General features: G+C 41.8%; 2 protein-coding genes across 28 annotated transcripts in view; one reads left to right on the top strand and one right to left on the bottom strand.

The window, feature by feature from the left end:
* Window positions 1-2,624, top strand: part of KIAA1217 (KIAA1217 ortholog) — a 332,941-nt gene extending 330,317 nt beyond the window's left edge. For 22 of the 25 annotated variants that reach the window (XM_015617303.3, XM_033511505.1, XM_015617300.3 and 19 more), the window contains 2 exons: window positions 149-271; window positions 1,012-2,624. In XM_015617303.3, coding sequence (XP_015472789.1) covers window positions 149-271; window positions 1,012-1,506 — 618 coding nt within the window. In that variant the 3' untranslated portion in view covers window positions 1,507-2,624. Of the gene's footprint in view, window positions 1-148 lie in introns of all 25 variants that reach the window. The other 3 variants (XM_015617311.3, XM_015617322.3, XR_001519306.3) reach the window with 2 other exon arrangements.
* Window positions 2,625-7,343: 4,719 nt separating this feature from the next.
* The window catches only part of ARHGAP21 (Rho GTPase activating protein 21), a 108,782-nt gene continuing 100,588 nt past the window's right edge, over window positions 7,344-15,537 (bottom strand). For 2 of the 3 annotated variants that reach the window (XM_015617327.3, XM_015617326.3), the window contains exons 20-25: window positions 15,399-15,488; window positions 13,922-14,047; window positions 13,688-13,729; window positions 13,255-13,360; window positions 11,466-11,497; window positions 8,201-9,934 (exon numbers count right to left, since the gene is read on the bottom strand). In XM_015617327.3, the coding sequence (XP_015472813.1) occupies window positions 8,201-9,934; window positions 11,466-11,497; window positions 13,255-13,360; window positions 13,688-13,729; window positions 13,922-14,047; window positions 15,399-15,488 (2,130 nt within the window). Of the gene's footprint in view, window positions 9,935-11,465; window positions 11,498-13,254; window positions 13,361-13,687; window positions 13,730-13,921; window positions 14,048-15,398; window positions 15,489-15,537 lie in introns of all 3 variants that reach the window. The other variant, XM_015617324.3, reaches the window with a different exon arrangement.

Below are 15,537 nucleotides of genomic sequence, written 5' to 3'. Positions count from 1 at the left end.
ACACCTGTGGTGTGAAGCTCCTGAACTTTCCCTGCATGTAGTACTGTGGCTTTTTTTCGGCGCATGGTGTGCAGTCCTCTCTTCAAGCACTCTGGCACTGACCACTCCTTCTTGTCTCCCCTCCCTGTCCCTCCACTCCTTTCCACAGGGCTCCAGCGCTGCCTCCCAGACAAGCCGGATGCCAGTCCCCATGGCTTCAAAAACTAGACAAGGAAGCATGGAGAAATCAGGCAAACAGCACAAGCTGCAGGATCCACGCCAATACAGACAGGTAGTTTTACCCTAAACCCGGTGTTTGGACGGACATTTTGTGTTGTTTGTTTATTTAAAAACTCCAGTAACTGACTGAAATTATACCAAATATCAGATGCCTGAGGTCTAACTGGACATCCTGGATCCTGGGGGCATGACAGTACTGATCTTTTCACCATGCTTGTGCATGCACGTCTGCAATAAAACACCTGCTGCTTTTTTTTGTTTGGTTGGGTTTTGGGTTGGTTGGTTGTTTGTTGGGTTTGGCTTCTTTTTTTTTTTTTTTTTTTTTTTTTTAATTTAAACTGTGATATTCACCTGTAATTTTAAGATGTCAACTACCTGTTTACTTTCCATTTGGTAAATGTGGTGGTTCCATAGGAGAACTGGGAATGCTTCTGTTCAGAGTCTTTACAGGAAGCCCTGGACACTAACCTGCTGGTGTAGGTGGCAGTGGGTGCACATTAACCTGCGGCAGGACGTCTCTCTCATGTTAATAACGCGCAGCATGGCCTGGACGTAGCGCCTGGTCTGTAACACGTAGGTCGCGCCTTCTCACAAAGCTCTCTTGGCTCTTTCTCTATGCACTCTCCGTTGGGCACTTTGGGTTTTCTACCAGGTCCAGTCCATGGCTGCAGGACTTAGCTCAGGCCTCCAACTGTTAGTTCTGATTCTCTGTAGGGCTGTTTTCCCAGGTCCTGTTGGTTTATCATGTTACTGGCTTTCTGACAAACTGTCTCCTGACATCTTTATTTGCAGGCTAATGGAAGTGCTAAGAAAGCTGGTGGGGACTATAAGGCTACTTCTCCTACCCTACCTGCTTCTAAGATCCCAGCCTTTTCTCCCACTTCTGGGAAAAGCAGCTCAGCACCTGCTTCTAGCGGTGACAGCTCTAACCCTCTTAATCCACCCACTAAAACCTCCATTCCTTCCTCCTCCCTTCTCGGTCCTCAGACAGGTCGCGTAACTTACTCTACCTCCCTCATCCCCTCTGTCTCTAACGGCTCCTCCAAGTTCCAGAGCCCCACTTACCCAGGGAAAGGTCATCACCTCTCCTTCTCGCTGCAGACTCAGAACGGCCGACCACCCCCTCCTTCCTCCTCTACCTCCCCCTCCTCCTCTATCTCCCCTCCTTCCCTGAGCCAAGGTATGAAGAGCATCAGGACAATCCACACCCCTAGTTTCAACAGCTACAAGGCACAGAACGGGAATGCCGGCAAGTCCGCCCCATCCACGGTCAAGGAGCCATCCTAAAAGCTAAGCACAGCACACCCGCCAGGTCACCAAGGCTTTTTGTTCACTTTCAAAGAATCTGCAGCCAATATTTTAACCAGGGAATGTAACCATTTTGTTGTATTGCTGGAGGCTTAATACTAATCACGTGCTAAATACTGAATTACTACACTAGATTAGAGTGAAGCTTTTTGGAAAACGGTTGCTGTTGTTATGATAAAAGAGCATTTTCTTTCTATAGGCAGCACCTCTTACAAAAAGTGTGAAGGTGTGTGAGTGAACTTGACTGCGTGTGCACAGCAGTGTACTAAGCATGGGGAATTGTATGGTTAAAAATTTACTAAGTTGTTTTGTATAAAGCTATTTTTCATTATGGGGTCTAGAAGTGAACAGAGATATACTAAAGTGTGATTATATTCAACTGTAAAACTGAAACTAAAATATTTTTCTTTTATTTTGGTGTTATTTAGCTTTGTTACAGATTTCTATTTTTGTCAACAAATGTCATGGTTCTTTTCGAGATCTTTTTGCCAAAACATTTTGATACTATTGTAATGTACATTTAAAAGTAGTATGCTGGACAGTAAACCTCTGCACAAGAGACAGAACAAGACTGGTCTTATGTGTGTATGAGGCAACTCAACTTATTGCACTGCCATTCAGATTATATTTAAGAATTTGCCAGCCAAGGAAAAAATAAATTGTTTTACACATATATAGATAGTTGCTGATTACTTTTTTTCTTAGCTAATTCCACCCTTTTTCCTTCAGTTTTATTTTACTGAGACCTGGTAGCCCATTAATGTATTGCATTGTGGACTTTAAAATGTACACTTCAGTACTGTTCTGTATACTGGCAAACTTTTGTACATATCTATAAATACCTATAAATAAATAAATACTGTATGTGGCTGGGCACATAGAGTAGTTTTACCACACCAAAGTTAATTTTTATGCATGCTTAAAAATATATATGGGGAAGGGTTGAAAAAGATGGCTATCAGTTAAATAGGAGAAGAGCAAGAAACTTGCATAACTAATGGTTTTGTAAATAAATTTATTTGTATAACACCATAATGTAATATACAGAACTATGATAAGCAAAGATCCTTACAAAAATAAAGGGCTGCATGCTTATATATTTGTATTTTGTCAGTAATAACTTTTCGGATGGTCTCAATTGGCTGTTCAGCTGTTTGCCTGAAGATGTTAGCCATTAGGAGAAAACCTGGTTTTCCCCAGATTAAGGCCATACATAGTTATTAATTTCAAAATGGGGTCTTTCAAACTGCTGTTGATAACAGCTTATTGCTGAAACTCCAAGTTAGAAAACCAGGAAGCAAAGAAAAACCCTTGAGTTGAGTGTATGAGTATCATCCCTTCCACCTTGAGGTATTCCTTGTTTTATTTCCCTGGGGGAAAGGGGAAGTTTCCTGAAAGCACCATTCCAAGGCTTCAGGTGGTGCATCATGTGCAGTTGGAGAATAAACCCTGAGCCATTCCTCAGGAGCACAGCACAGTCTGCCTCCAGCGGGCTCAGGCCAGTGCCATTCCCTCCGCTGGCACGGCAGCAAAGGCACACGGAGCACAGCAGCTGAGCCGAGCCAAAGCAAAGCGTGGGGCATGGACAGAGCTCCCACAGGAGCCCCTGGAGTGGAGCCAGCTCCCTGCCAGCCAGGGGAGAACAGCAGGGACTGTGGCTCCAGTGCCTGCTCTGCTCTCTGCTTTCTCAGGCACAGAGTACAGGATTCCCTGATCCAATTCTGTAACTCGTTGTCAACCCCCTGTGCAACAGAGAGCACACAGAGCACCAGCAGGCTGGGGACCCTGCTCCCCCTTCACACAGCCAAAGTGGAACCTCAAGCCAAATGATGGATTGAGTAGGATTTGTCCCTAAACTGTTGGTCTGACACCTCTCACAGATTGGGCACATACTGAAATAATTAGTGACTTAATAACTGACCGCCTGTAATGGCACGTGAGGTGTTCCCCATGAGCCATGGCACTGGCAGGCAGGGTCCCCCGTGGCTTTGGCACTGCTCCCACAGCCGCTTCTCAGAGCCTCTGCAGGTGAGGGGTGACAGCAGCACGCTGTCTCTGGCTGAATTTAGACACCGACAATGTTTGTATAATTAACCAGTGGCCGGCCCTGCACAGTCACTGCTGTGCACGGGCAGTGAGGCAGTGCCGTGCTCTCTGCTCATGGTGGTGAATGTGAAAATTGCCATCAGGCAGTGAACTCTACACCCACCTGAGGCCTCAGCCACATTGTGACCTGCACCTTTGGTGCACCTGCTCAGTGCTGGGGTGCAGCACCCCCCAGAAAACAACAGTCCCCGTCAGCTCATAACCCACTGCACAGGCAGCACTGCCGGGACAGCCACGAATCAGGCAATGTTTATTCCCTCTCCATCCTGCTTGTCCAGCAATGAAACCATCAGGCTTTCACAAACACATGCAGGGAGGAGCTGTACACAGTTCATCGCCCAGCAAAACCATCAAGTCTATAAATAAATTCCTTGCCCACAGAAGCAATCAGAACTGTACACTGGGAATTAGACACACTGCAAACGGGTTACGAAGAGCAGTTTTGAAGGAGGCGGCTGCCACCGCCAAAGTTTGGATCAAGCTATGGGACAGGTACCAGTGCAACAGCAGCCCTGCCCCAGCCCCACTGCTCTGAAATCCAGCAGTGAAGGAGCTGGAAGGTGAGCAGGACCTTCCTGCTGCCTGCCAAGGAGTTCACAGCAGAATAACCATCATCCCTGTGTCAGCCAGTTCCTCCTACAGGGAGGGACTGCAGCAAAACCAAAGTGACACAGCACAGAGCCCCTGCGCTGGGCAGGACACAGAGGTGGGAAGGCAGAGCCAGAGAGGGAGCATACAGCAGGGAAAGGGGGGGATGTGCAGAACATCTGAAGTGTACAGGGCCAAAATCCATCTGATCCCCACTGAAAGGCAACCCTTCCTTCAGGCTTAAAAACACATGGATTCAACAGCAGATGCCTAAGGCAGATTTTTTAGTCTCCTGCCTGGGAGCCACAGGCACATGCACCACTTCAGGGTGCACTGCAGCCCAGCTTTAAGGCGCTTATTCCCCCTCCAGGCCACACATCAGCCCACACCCCTTTCCAAAGGCAGGCACAATTAATTGGTTAATTACTATCTAAATGTGAATGGTGTTATGACCTGGCTTTGGCAATAAAAACACAGCTTTTTATAGTAAATGAGGCCACATTTCAAGTTCTTTCATCCTGTCTGAACAAAGTGGAGAGGCTCTCAGAGGCTGCACAAGAACCTGAGGCCCTTAATGTGCAGCTCGGCAAAGACTTTTCCTTCAGCTCTGCAGCAGCACAGAAGAAGTTATGAAACTGTCTGGACTGTGGCCATGTCTTAATTCCACATCAACACTGCTGTGAGCAATACTAATGGGGACTGTAACAAGCCCTTTGAAGTCTTAAGAAGCAGTCACAGCACTTTCCACACTCCAGAAAAGGCAGTTCAGACTAAACCACTGATCATCACTGAAGCAGGAATTGCTGTCAGGGACCATTTAAAAAAATCCGAACACTACCATTGCTACGAACACATTTTATTATTTCTCCATCAGATCTCAGCTTATCCTGTCCATAACAACTTGCAGCTTCACAGCTCCAAACAGTCCTCAGACCTGAAGTATTTTCCAAGCATGTCTGAATCCTTCTAATGAAATACAGAAACAAAAAATGGACACAAATAGCAATTGTTTAGAAATGCTGTTTAAACATTAAAAAAATTTCCTTTTTTCCTCCAAGACCAAACACTGGCACAGCTTTCTCAGGGAACTGTGGAGCTTTCAACTGTGGAAATATTCAACACCCAGCCATAGCCCCAGCCCAGAGCAATCTGCCCTGGCTGCACGTGGCTGAGCTGGGGGTGGGCTCAGTGATTCCTGCCCACCTCACCTGCTCTGCAACCCTGTGGAGCTGCCCATCCCACTGAATCCAGCTTCCAGAGGGAACACTGACAGCACCCACCTCAAGACAGTCTACTGTATGCACAGACTTCCCTTCTTGAGTCAATCAATCACCCTTCCCTACCACAGGAGAGGGAAAAAGTGCAAGAAAAAAAGAAATCCCCAACACAGTAAAAAAAACACTACAGATAAGGGTCTGAGGGAGCTGCTGTTAAGATCAGGGCATAGCAATTACTCCTAAAAATGTCTATTTTCTCAGCTGCCACACTGGCTGAAATTTAAGGTGACCCAAATCTTTGCAGTCTTCAAGAGGCAGAAAAAGCATCAGCATTTTTCCAGCCTCAGATATGCAGTCACTCACTACTTTCTTCAGGAGGAGCTCAGTAACCTCCTCTCCCTGATGCCCCTGGCAGATGCTGCTCCCTGCATCTTCCCCCCCAAGTAATGGGTTTCCCCTACATGTTCCACACTACCAGTGCAGCAACAGAGAATACCATGCAGGCTGATGAGGTTAAATTAATTTGTACCTGCAGCACTGTCAGGCAGTACAAATCATGTTTTGCATGTTTGTTTTCTAGTTCCTATTTTTCAGAAGATCTTGTGTTGTTCATTTAATACCAATTACACTTCTATGTTCTCAAAGACAGAAGTTGACAGCCACATGTCTGGGTTGGGGAGTAAAATTATCCCTTACCTATAAACACAACAAAACAGAAATTAACCCATCAGGATGGCTGTCAAAGCAGAGGAAGGTGCAGACCCCCAGGCTCCCCCCTGTGCACTCCCCAAGTACACTCCTCCTTCACTAAGAAGACCTTGGTGATTGCCTGTGGATGCTCAGCACACACTGATGAGCTGCTGAGACTAGTGATGGGACAAAATACTCCTGGCAATGGGTATTCACTGATGAACAGCATTAGAGGCAGTACAACACTGTATTCTGAAAGCCCAGTAAAATGTTCAAACACACTTTACTGTTACAACTGAAACAAAAAACATTCTCAATTACTCTGCCCTTCACAAAACACGTCTGTCCTTCCTGACATCGCACACAGGAAAACTGCTAATGCACCCACCTCCTGTCTGCTACAGAAGGAAAAAACAGTTTAGTTTGACTGGAGACCACAAGAACATGGCTCATTTTTAATGGGAGCTGGTATTAGATGCACCCAATTATGTGGTAAAAACTTTCACAGAGGTCAGCTGTTGTATCTGGGACTTTTCTTCACAGCCAATTTTTATAATGACTTCTCAGAAGGATCAAAACCACAGCAGATCAAAGCAAAGGACTGTTACAGACATTTGGGAAATAAATGAGTCTGCCTAAAAGCACATCCATCCAACACATCCCAGTACCACAACTCCTTTTTCTCACAGGAACTGGACACATTGAGAGTGGTTTAATCCTCTGCCATGCAAGAAGCAGTGTAAGACACTAGGACACCCAAAGTGATGAACAGCTGCTTTGTTTTCAAACTAGGTGTGCAAGAACATACAATAAAAAAATGTAACCGATAGAGTTCATACATAGATGAGTTTTTAGGGTAGAAACACGATTTTTTAGTTAAAATTTTAAGAAGTCCAAGACCCAAACTACAGTATTGTTCTGACTTGCAGATACTGATGTTCACTCTGACTTTACAAAACCTGCACATTAAATGTAAACCCTCTTGCCACATACCTTAGAATCAAATTATCTATCAAGACGAAAATATTTAACCAATTGCATCTCTCTCATCTGCTGACCTGCCCAGTGTGTCCCTCCACAAACAAAATATTAATGAGAGGTGTCCTTCATCCAGGAGGAAGGACAGCTTTGGTGACCCCAAGAGCAGTTGCTGACTGCAACTTATAAATATGACATTTCAGAACCATTCATCAGAAAGAATTCAAATCACACAAAGAGTCACCAAAACAATTTTATTTCCAGTGTTTAAGTGGGTATGCACACAGGCATGATACAGGTTTGGATTCATTAGGTCTTCATGCAGAATTATATTCTCGATAAAAGAAACCAGTTCCATCCAGTATCCACTATCTACACGCCTATGTTACAAACATTTATATCAAATCTGGTATCTGAAGAAAAGATACACATGTAATATGTACAGTTAAGTTACTTATTTTACAGAAAGATTAGAAATTCAAGTCACATAAAACTCAAAATCTGTATTAAAATTGGAAATATAAAACTCCAATATTTACTGGAATGCCTAAGGAATGGAAGCTCTGTAGCCACCTGTGTTAACATTTGTAAAATGTAATGAAACTCGTTAACAGTAAAATGCATTCATTTGTTTGCAATAAGTTTCTCTAATTTAGCAATATGGCACCCTAACAAACCAAATGAATTTATAATGAGGCACTTGTTAGTGACTAAACCAAAAGAACAATTTTCCTGCATACTAATGCCAGGCCAACTCTCAGTCAGAAAACCATGTATACACTACACAGCATGTTGCATCAGATGCTTTGTTCAACATTTGTATGCAGCCATCAAATATACTTTTTCTTAAAATATATATATATATACTTTAACTTTTAGTGTTCTTCTGGCTGTGGTAATGCACTGTGAAGACGTTCCACAGAGCACATTGATGAAACCAGCCCAAATGAAGGCTGCAGAACAACAACAGTACAGGAAAAAAATATTTATATATGTACACACACACGCGCACACACACACACACGCACACACAGAGTTACTGGGAAGTGTAACAGTAAGTTAATGAATTGCTGCAGTGGACATATCTTCCCATTTCAAAGATACTGGTAAAATCGAGATCTAACCACTTGGGTCCCAGACAGTTTATGAGGATGGGCATCAACTGCAGGGCTGAAGTTGTTTTTGTTCATGTTCTGAAAATTTTCACCATTTACCTGGTCTGGTGGCTGAAATGGTCCCGAAGGTGGTGTTCTATTAATTAAAGTCAAGCTGCTGGAAGAGCTGCCTTCATCTGCCTGCATCTCTGCAGATGAGGGCAGTTCTACCTTTGATACCTCTGCTAAGTTAGTGTTCTCAAGTCTGGGCTTTCCAGTTTCACCCGTATTAAGGTCAGTTGTGCTAGTGCGTAAACGTTCTCGTGCAAGCCAGTCCGAGATCGAGAGGTCCTGGGCTGGACATTTTGGCTTCAACCGAGTCACAGCTGAAAGCTCAGATTCTCTCTCTCTACTTTGACTTGGTTCTTGAGCTTTCCAAGCATTCAGGACACTTATTTCAGCAAAATCCCTCTGCCCTCCAAGTGTGTGCCTTCGTCTAATATTCTTTCTCTTTGCAGTCTCTGCAGAGTTAGCTTTTTGATTCCCAACTCCAAACATGTCATCAGCAGATGATTTGAGTCGCAGCTTTAACCTGTCTGTAATCTTAAGTCTCCACGTAGGTTCTTGTTTGTCAGCCTCACCTTTGGCTGATGTAGCTAAACTGCTTGTAGATCTTCCCTTTTTCATGATGTCAAACATTTTGGCCACAGAAGGCAAGTCCTTCTCACTCTTTGCATCCCCTGACCCCTCACTGTCCGTTTTGTGCCGTGCAGACTTTCTCCTGGAGAGTGTATCACATTCAATGAGTTTGTGTGAGCTAAAAAGTCTGCGACTCTCTAACTTTGGCGTGGAACTTCCCTCAGTACAACTTACTTCACTTTCTTCAGAGTTCCTCCGACTGGTCTTTACCACTTCTGGAACTTTCCCTTTGGACAGCCTTTCAGCAGCAGCGCTGGTGGCAAAGACAGGGAAGTCACTTTCACTGTCTGTCTCCATAGGACGCCCTTCGCTGATCAATTCACTTCTTTCATCATCAGCATCTTCTCCCTTGCTTTCTGTCACTGACTGCACCTCAGGGCTCAGCATACTGGCATCTAACCCAGTCAGATACATAGTAGATGAAGTAGTTGAGTAATCTGAGGTGATGGAGCTGACATCAGCTGCTAAAAACTCATTGTGTTTAATTTCAGGGCTGGCTACTTTTTTGCATGAGTATCTATGCTGGGAAGCCTGGGAGGAAGTGCTTAGCATAGTGCCAGAGTCAGACACTGTCTCCTCAACCTGGGAAGAAGATTGTGAAATAGGCATTTTTGGGTTATTCTTCTGCATGCTTTGCAGACAATTGGTTTTTGATGATTTTGTACATTTTTCATGGTAAGGCAGTGAAGGTTCCTCTGTCAGGATATTTTCTTTCTTTAATGACTTCTTTTCATCCTTTACAACATTCACATCTTTTTTACTGCTGTTCTCTTTTTCCTTCAGGACAAACATCCTTTGTTTTCTCCCTATCTCTCTCTCTCTTTCATATTCCCCTTTAGCTGTGTCCTCTTTTGCTGTGTCACCACGAGACTGTTCTGCAAGCTCCTTCTTGAAAAACACATTATCCAACTCATCCTCTGAGCTACTTGGTTGTGGTTTCTCTTTAGTTTTTTTCCGCTTGCGACTAGCTGCTGCAAAAATGGAGGACACAAGCAGTTCCTTGCTATACTGATCCTTTCCAGAACCCCAAGAACCCTGTTAAAAGAAGGGAGAGGGCATAATTAAAGTCAAAAAGCAACATTCATCAGCCTGAAACAGTTTAAAAACAAGTAGAAAGCTTCACACTAGAAAGTGCATCTTCATTCAGGAAACATTTACATGCTCTTTCTGTAGTTGAAATGACACTGCCTGAGAAGTCAATTTCCTTCCTGACCATTCCACTTTTTATCTGAGTCCCTTCAACTAGTTTGTGTGTACTACTATTTGGTTTTTGATTGATTAATAAAGCAGGCACCCTTACATTAAGAAAACCTTTTCAAGACTGGTTTGAATTGCTTCACAGATGCTTCACAATTCATCATTTCAATGTCTTGCCTATTGATAATTGCTCCATTTTTCAGTTCGTCTTTCACCTTTCAGACTGAGTTTGTAAATTAATTACTGCCAATAAAATGAATGTTACTCATAACTAGTTTATGTGTTAAGTGTAAGTTAAGTTTAATTTAAGTTAGTTTAAGTGTAGAAAATTTAAAAATAAACTCCCTTATTTTAGAGGAATTTACCTTTAAAATGACAGAAACATTAAAAGTACAAGCCAAATAATTTCATTTCATGAATTAAAAACTATTTTCACTACTCTAACATTACCACCTGCCCCTTCAAAGCTATGCACCTTTCCTACTTAGTGCCTCACTGCTACAGGCAGTGTGATCTGGTGTCCTGGAAACTGGGCTATTTTGAGGAAACAGCTGAGCCACCAAATATCCTCACAGAGCAGCTGTGTTGGCATCTCTACAATGAAGCAGAAGGATGCTTTGAGCCCAGTTCCCAGCTCCAAGGGGGGCATCAGTGCCACACCTGGAATGTGGGCCAGCAAAAAGCTGTGCCATGACCTCCCTGAGGTCAGCTGTGTTCTGCCCTGTCAGCCTATGCTACAGACACTGGTGTTAGAACTACTGAACAGCCCAGGAGACAAAGATTTGTCCACGTGTCAGGTGAGGGCTTTGTCACTGAACTGAGGACTGAAGGAAGGCCCATGTTCCAGTCTTGCTCCCCTGATTCATGAGGCACCGCTCTCAAGCACAGCAATACTTCCAAGGGAGATTCTGTGGAGCAACCTTTAACCACAGACTTTGCCTTCTTCTAAGAGGAGGAGCTATTACCACCTGAAGAACAGGCTGAATTCTAAGTATATTTTCCTCAGTGAAATAGAGAAACATAAATACTCTCTGTGAGTTAGTACTATGCCAACAACAGGAAACACACTATATATACATTTACCTCTATTAAATGAGATGCAAAAAGGAGGTAAGTGCCCACAATTGTAAGAGCTTGGAACAAAGCTGTTGCTGTGTGCAGCTGACTGCTTTGGTAGATGCAGCTAACTGCACACAATTACTTTTCCAATTCAATACTTCATAAATAGGCTATGAAAAAACAGTACTACCACTTACTCAAGAAATTCTACATAAGCTTTATAGTGCACCTGCATACCAGTGATTTAATAACAGAAGCATCTAACAGATTTCAGAAGCTTGTAACTGTATGGTATCAGAAAATTATTTACCTTCGATTTTGCTGAGTCACTAGTAGCTGAGTCTGTGGAAAAATTAAAAGAAATTCTGCTCAGTTCTGTGCAACATTTTAATTGTTGCTACAGACAATGCTGGACTTATGAAAAAGACAAGCACAGAACAAGATGTGAAGCAAATTAAAACCAGAACGAAGTGAATAGTCAGAGCTCACAAAGATGCAAGCTGCACCACAGAAAGCCACCGCCATGAAAGGATGCTGTGAATTGTAGGCAGAACCAGCTCAATGATAGGAATGGCAAAGGAGCCCTGTTCTTCAAAATAAAAAATAGAAATACTAATGTTTATTCGATGCTTTAAGTATACAGCCCCTGCAAAACCGCAGCTGAGAGACCTTTTCAGGATGGCACTGTGTACTGTGTCCTGAGATTCAGGATACACAAAGCAAAATTGGGTGTCTTTGTAGTTGGCTCCCTAGGTACAAATCATGGTTCTTGTAGTCATACTCTTTTTGTGAGGTTTTAAAGAAATTAAGTCGTATTTTCTGTGCAAAACCCCAATTATACATCTCTCTCCACCTCTTACTACATACATGTAAAATTTTATTTTTAAATTGTCTAAATGTCAGCAGCTACCAGTTTTGTACTTTCCCACAACAAGCGCTTTTATGAAATGAAAAATGGACACCATAGTTTCACTGTCTCGCAAAACCCAAGATTATACAATTATAAAGGGGGTAGGAAGGGGCTAGCACAATGACTAAAAAACATGAACTTGGTACTTTCTCCCTGGGAAGAAAGAGCTGAGCCCCCTGCCACACCCCTTTTTGACACATGGCTAATGCTTTATGACTAGAAAGACTGGTAGACCATACCATGCTATTTCTCCTCAGGGTCTGCTTCAGAGATAACAAGAAACAGCAGAAAAACTTTTAAAAAGTAGCATTGATCTGTTCAAAATACTCTTAAAAGAAAATTTACAGCACAGATCAACTTGGGTTTTTTTCCATTTACAAGAAACGGGGGTTTCTGCAGACAAGGCAGCTACAGTGTGGGCAACAGTCCTCCTTCTTCCTACAGTTCCAGCTGTCCATCAGTGACATCACAGAATCCACTAATGACATCACCGTGTGATAGACTCCTCCCACTTCGCCTGTTACAACATCAGTACAAAGTGACTGTTTCAGTAAGTGCTGAACAACCCTTTGAAAACTGAAACAAAAGCTAGAGACCAAGGGATAACATTCGTGGGATACAACATGCTGGGTTAGTGCAATAGTAGAGTGAAGGGAGGAGGGGAAAAAAGTCACCAAAAAAGAGCCTGTAATGCTTATCCTTAGCCACAAAAGAGGATGGCATTTATAAACAGAAGAAAACCAGCTTTAGTATAAACATACTGCAACATACTTCAAGTGTCCATCACTTGACAAGAAAACATAACTCAATTTTTTGCATTCCTAATGTTGGGAAGGATCAATATTAGAACACCACTGATGATCAGCCTTTCTGCCATCACAACAAACCACTTTATAGCAGCGTATCTGCTTGACCTCACGATGATGGTTGCATGGGTTACTGTGAATAAATAAAATACTATGTGCAAGCCTCATCTTTTAATGATTAAATTCCTGTTAGACAAAAAAAGTCTTCCAAATTATATCATGCATGATTATCAACAATTCAAGTCTTTAAGAAGTGTTAAATGATCTTTTGGAAAAGAGGAAAACATTTGATTAGTAAAAGAAAATAGGAAGAGAGAGTTACACTGAGTTAACAGAGTAGGTTATTGTAGCCTATGGATTAACACTGTCCAGGCAAGAGTTACCTGATACGTCTCCAGGAGATACTCCCGTTCTTCCAATGTTGGTGAGTAAATGATCTATGTTTGGCACTGGCTGAGATTCTACAGTGTTTTCCTCCTGAACTGCTGTCTACATTAATAAACAAAGATCTCTTCATCATCGTTTCACAAATAGTTCATTACGATTCAACAGCATTTAGAAAACTGCATTATTCACCTGAAGAACACGAGGAAAGCGTGTCCTATTTTCCTTTATGCTTTTAAAACAAATGCATGGCTTGCTTTTTAAAAAAAAAAATAAAATTCATTACTATAAGGACTGGAAAGCTAAAAAGGTGCTTCTGAAGAGCAAACCATACAGTGACACAGTAAAAAATATACAGGCGTTCTAGAGGCAGCAGAAGCAGATTCTAAACTAGGGCAGATAGAACACAAGTATTTATGCCATAATACTTACAAGAGGTTCTTCAGCATCATCTTCTGTGAAAAACCAGTCATGCTAAAAGTTAAAATAAAAAAGGTGAAAACCCCACAGGAAATATAAAACCCAAATGTGGCACAATCAAAGACAGATTTTTCTAAAAGTGAGAGTTTGATGGATAAATACCAGACCCAAACTGGCCCAATGAGGAAAAAGCTGGTTGATCTGTGTACGATCTTATTTTTTAAGTAATGAAATGCATCCACTTACTTTTTGGATGAGTGTTTCTACAATTTTATATTGGTCTGGCATGTGCGTAACCATGTGTGTCATGTTATCATCAGATGTCCTCACAAGTGTTGGACCAAACACTATTGCCAGGTTTCTTGGTTCCATCTAAGAAATGAAATATTTCCACATCATACATTTATAATGAGAAAATACAGCAATATGGGCTAAGCATATTAATGTAACACTATTAATATATATGAGAAACATTTAAAAAAAAAAACATGAAAAGAGTTTTTCAAAAGTACATTACTGACTCAGGTAGGATGTTACACTACACCAAAACTCTTCAAATGCAGCTGTAATAAATGTACCCAACATTTCTGCAATCCACAATTCCAGCCTTCATTAACCTAGCGCAAGCAAATGGCTCCACAAACAGAAAACTCAAGAACCCAGACATATTCTTTACACTTTCAGGGGGATCATTTCTTCCTTCCTTAAAGAAACACTGATGCTTGGAAACATTAATGTTCTAAGAATTTTTTGTTTTATAAAAAGGCATTGAAAGCTCCCCACTTTCTTTCCTGAAAACATTTTCCTGACATACAAAAAATTAAGCTGGTAATCAAATACTGTATTATATCTACTGACAAAGACCTCATTCGATTTGCACCAACTTCAGAGGAGATGGCAGAACAAACATCACCGACCCGAAACATCTATGAGACAAGCTGGGTGTTACGTGATCAGACACTACTTCACAAGTGAATTAAGTATATGACTAATGTTACATCTCTGAAAAATAATTTCAAGAAGCAGCAGCAGAACTTACCTTCTATTTTTGCTTACTTCTTTAACTTAGACTTTAGTGTTCTGGTACCAGTAATGTACAGGAGGCAAAGACGTTGTGCTTATCAGAAGTAAGTTGCAAACATGACACGAGTCCCTAATGCTCTCTTAAACTGTGTCTTTTGATAAGACACAATTGTAACAACACCTCATTCGTCCAGCCTTACATATTTAAAAACATTAACAGTATTTAACAACATTTATACAGCCCAACAAAACCATAAAATGATAAAAAAGCTTCCTTTAGGCACTGTATTTAAAAATGACATTTACTTTAATTTCCTTATAATATCATCTATAATTTCACTAAAGTTTATAATCTGTTGAATTTTTTTTTATGAGCATACAAATACTTTTCTTTCGCATTTCACCGGAAGGTATTATTTGCAGAACCTTCCATATTCACCTCAACTGATCTTTTAAATGATTTAAGATGATTTAAATTATTTGGCCACAGGCTCTTCTATATACTATCAATTACATAATTTTTTTTCTTGTATCCTGGTTATTGGTAGCCAAGCCACCATGTTACCTGCCCTGAGGTAAACATCCATAAGCACACCCATATTATGGACAGTTTTGCACTCAGCTACCTCTTCCTGAGAGCTGGAAAAGGGGACGCTATTATTAGCTTACTGAAGGATTACAGCACATATATATCTAATACCTTGTTCTTTTCTGAGTTCTCTGCTACTGTCTTCAGGTGTGCAGAAAGAAACTTCAGAGTCTCATAATGGTGTTCAGGTAAATCATGAATCTGAAATAAACAATCACTATTCAGAACACTAAACATTTAATGCTGATTT

This window comes from Parus major, chromosome 2 (assembly GCF_001522545.3).
Source record: "Parus major isolate Abel chromosome 2, Parus_major1.1, whole genome shotgun sequence".
Classification (NCBI taxonomy): Eukaryota; Metazoa; Chordata; class Aves; order Passeriformes; family Paridae; genus Parus; species Parus major.
This window is presented reverse-complemented; position numbering and strand designations above follow the sequence as displayed.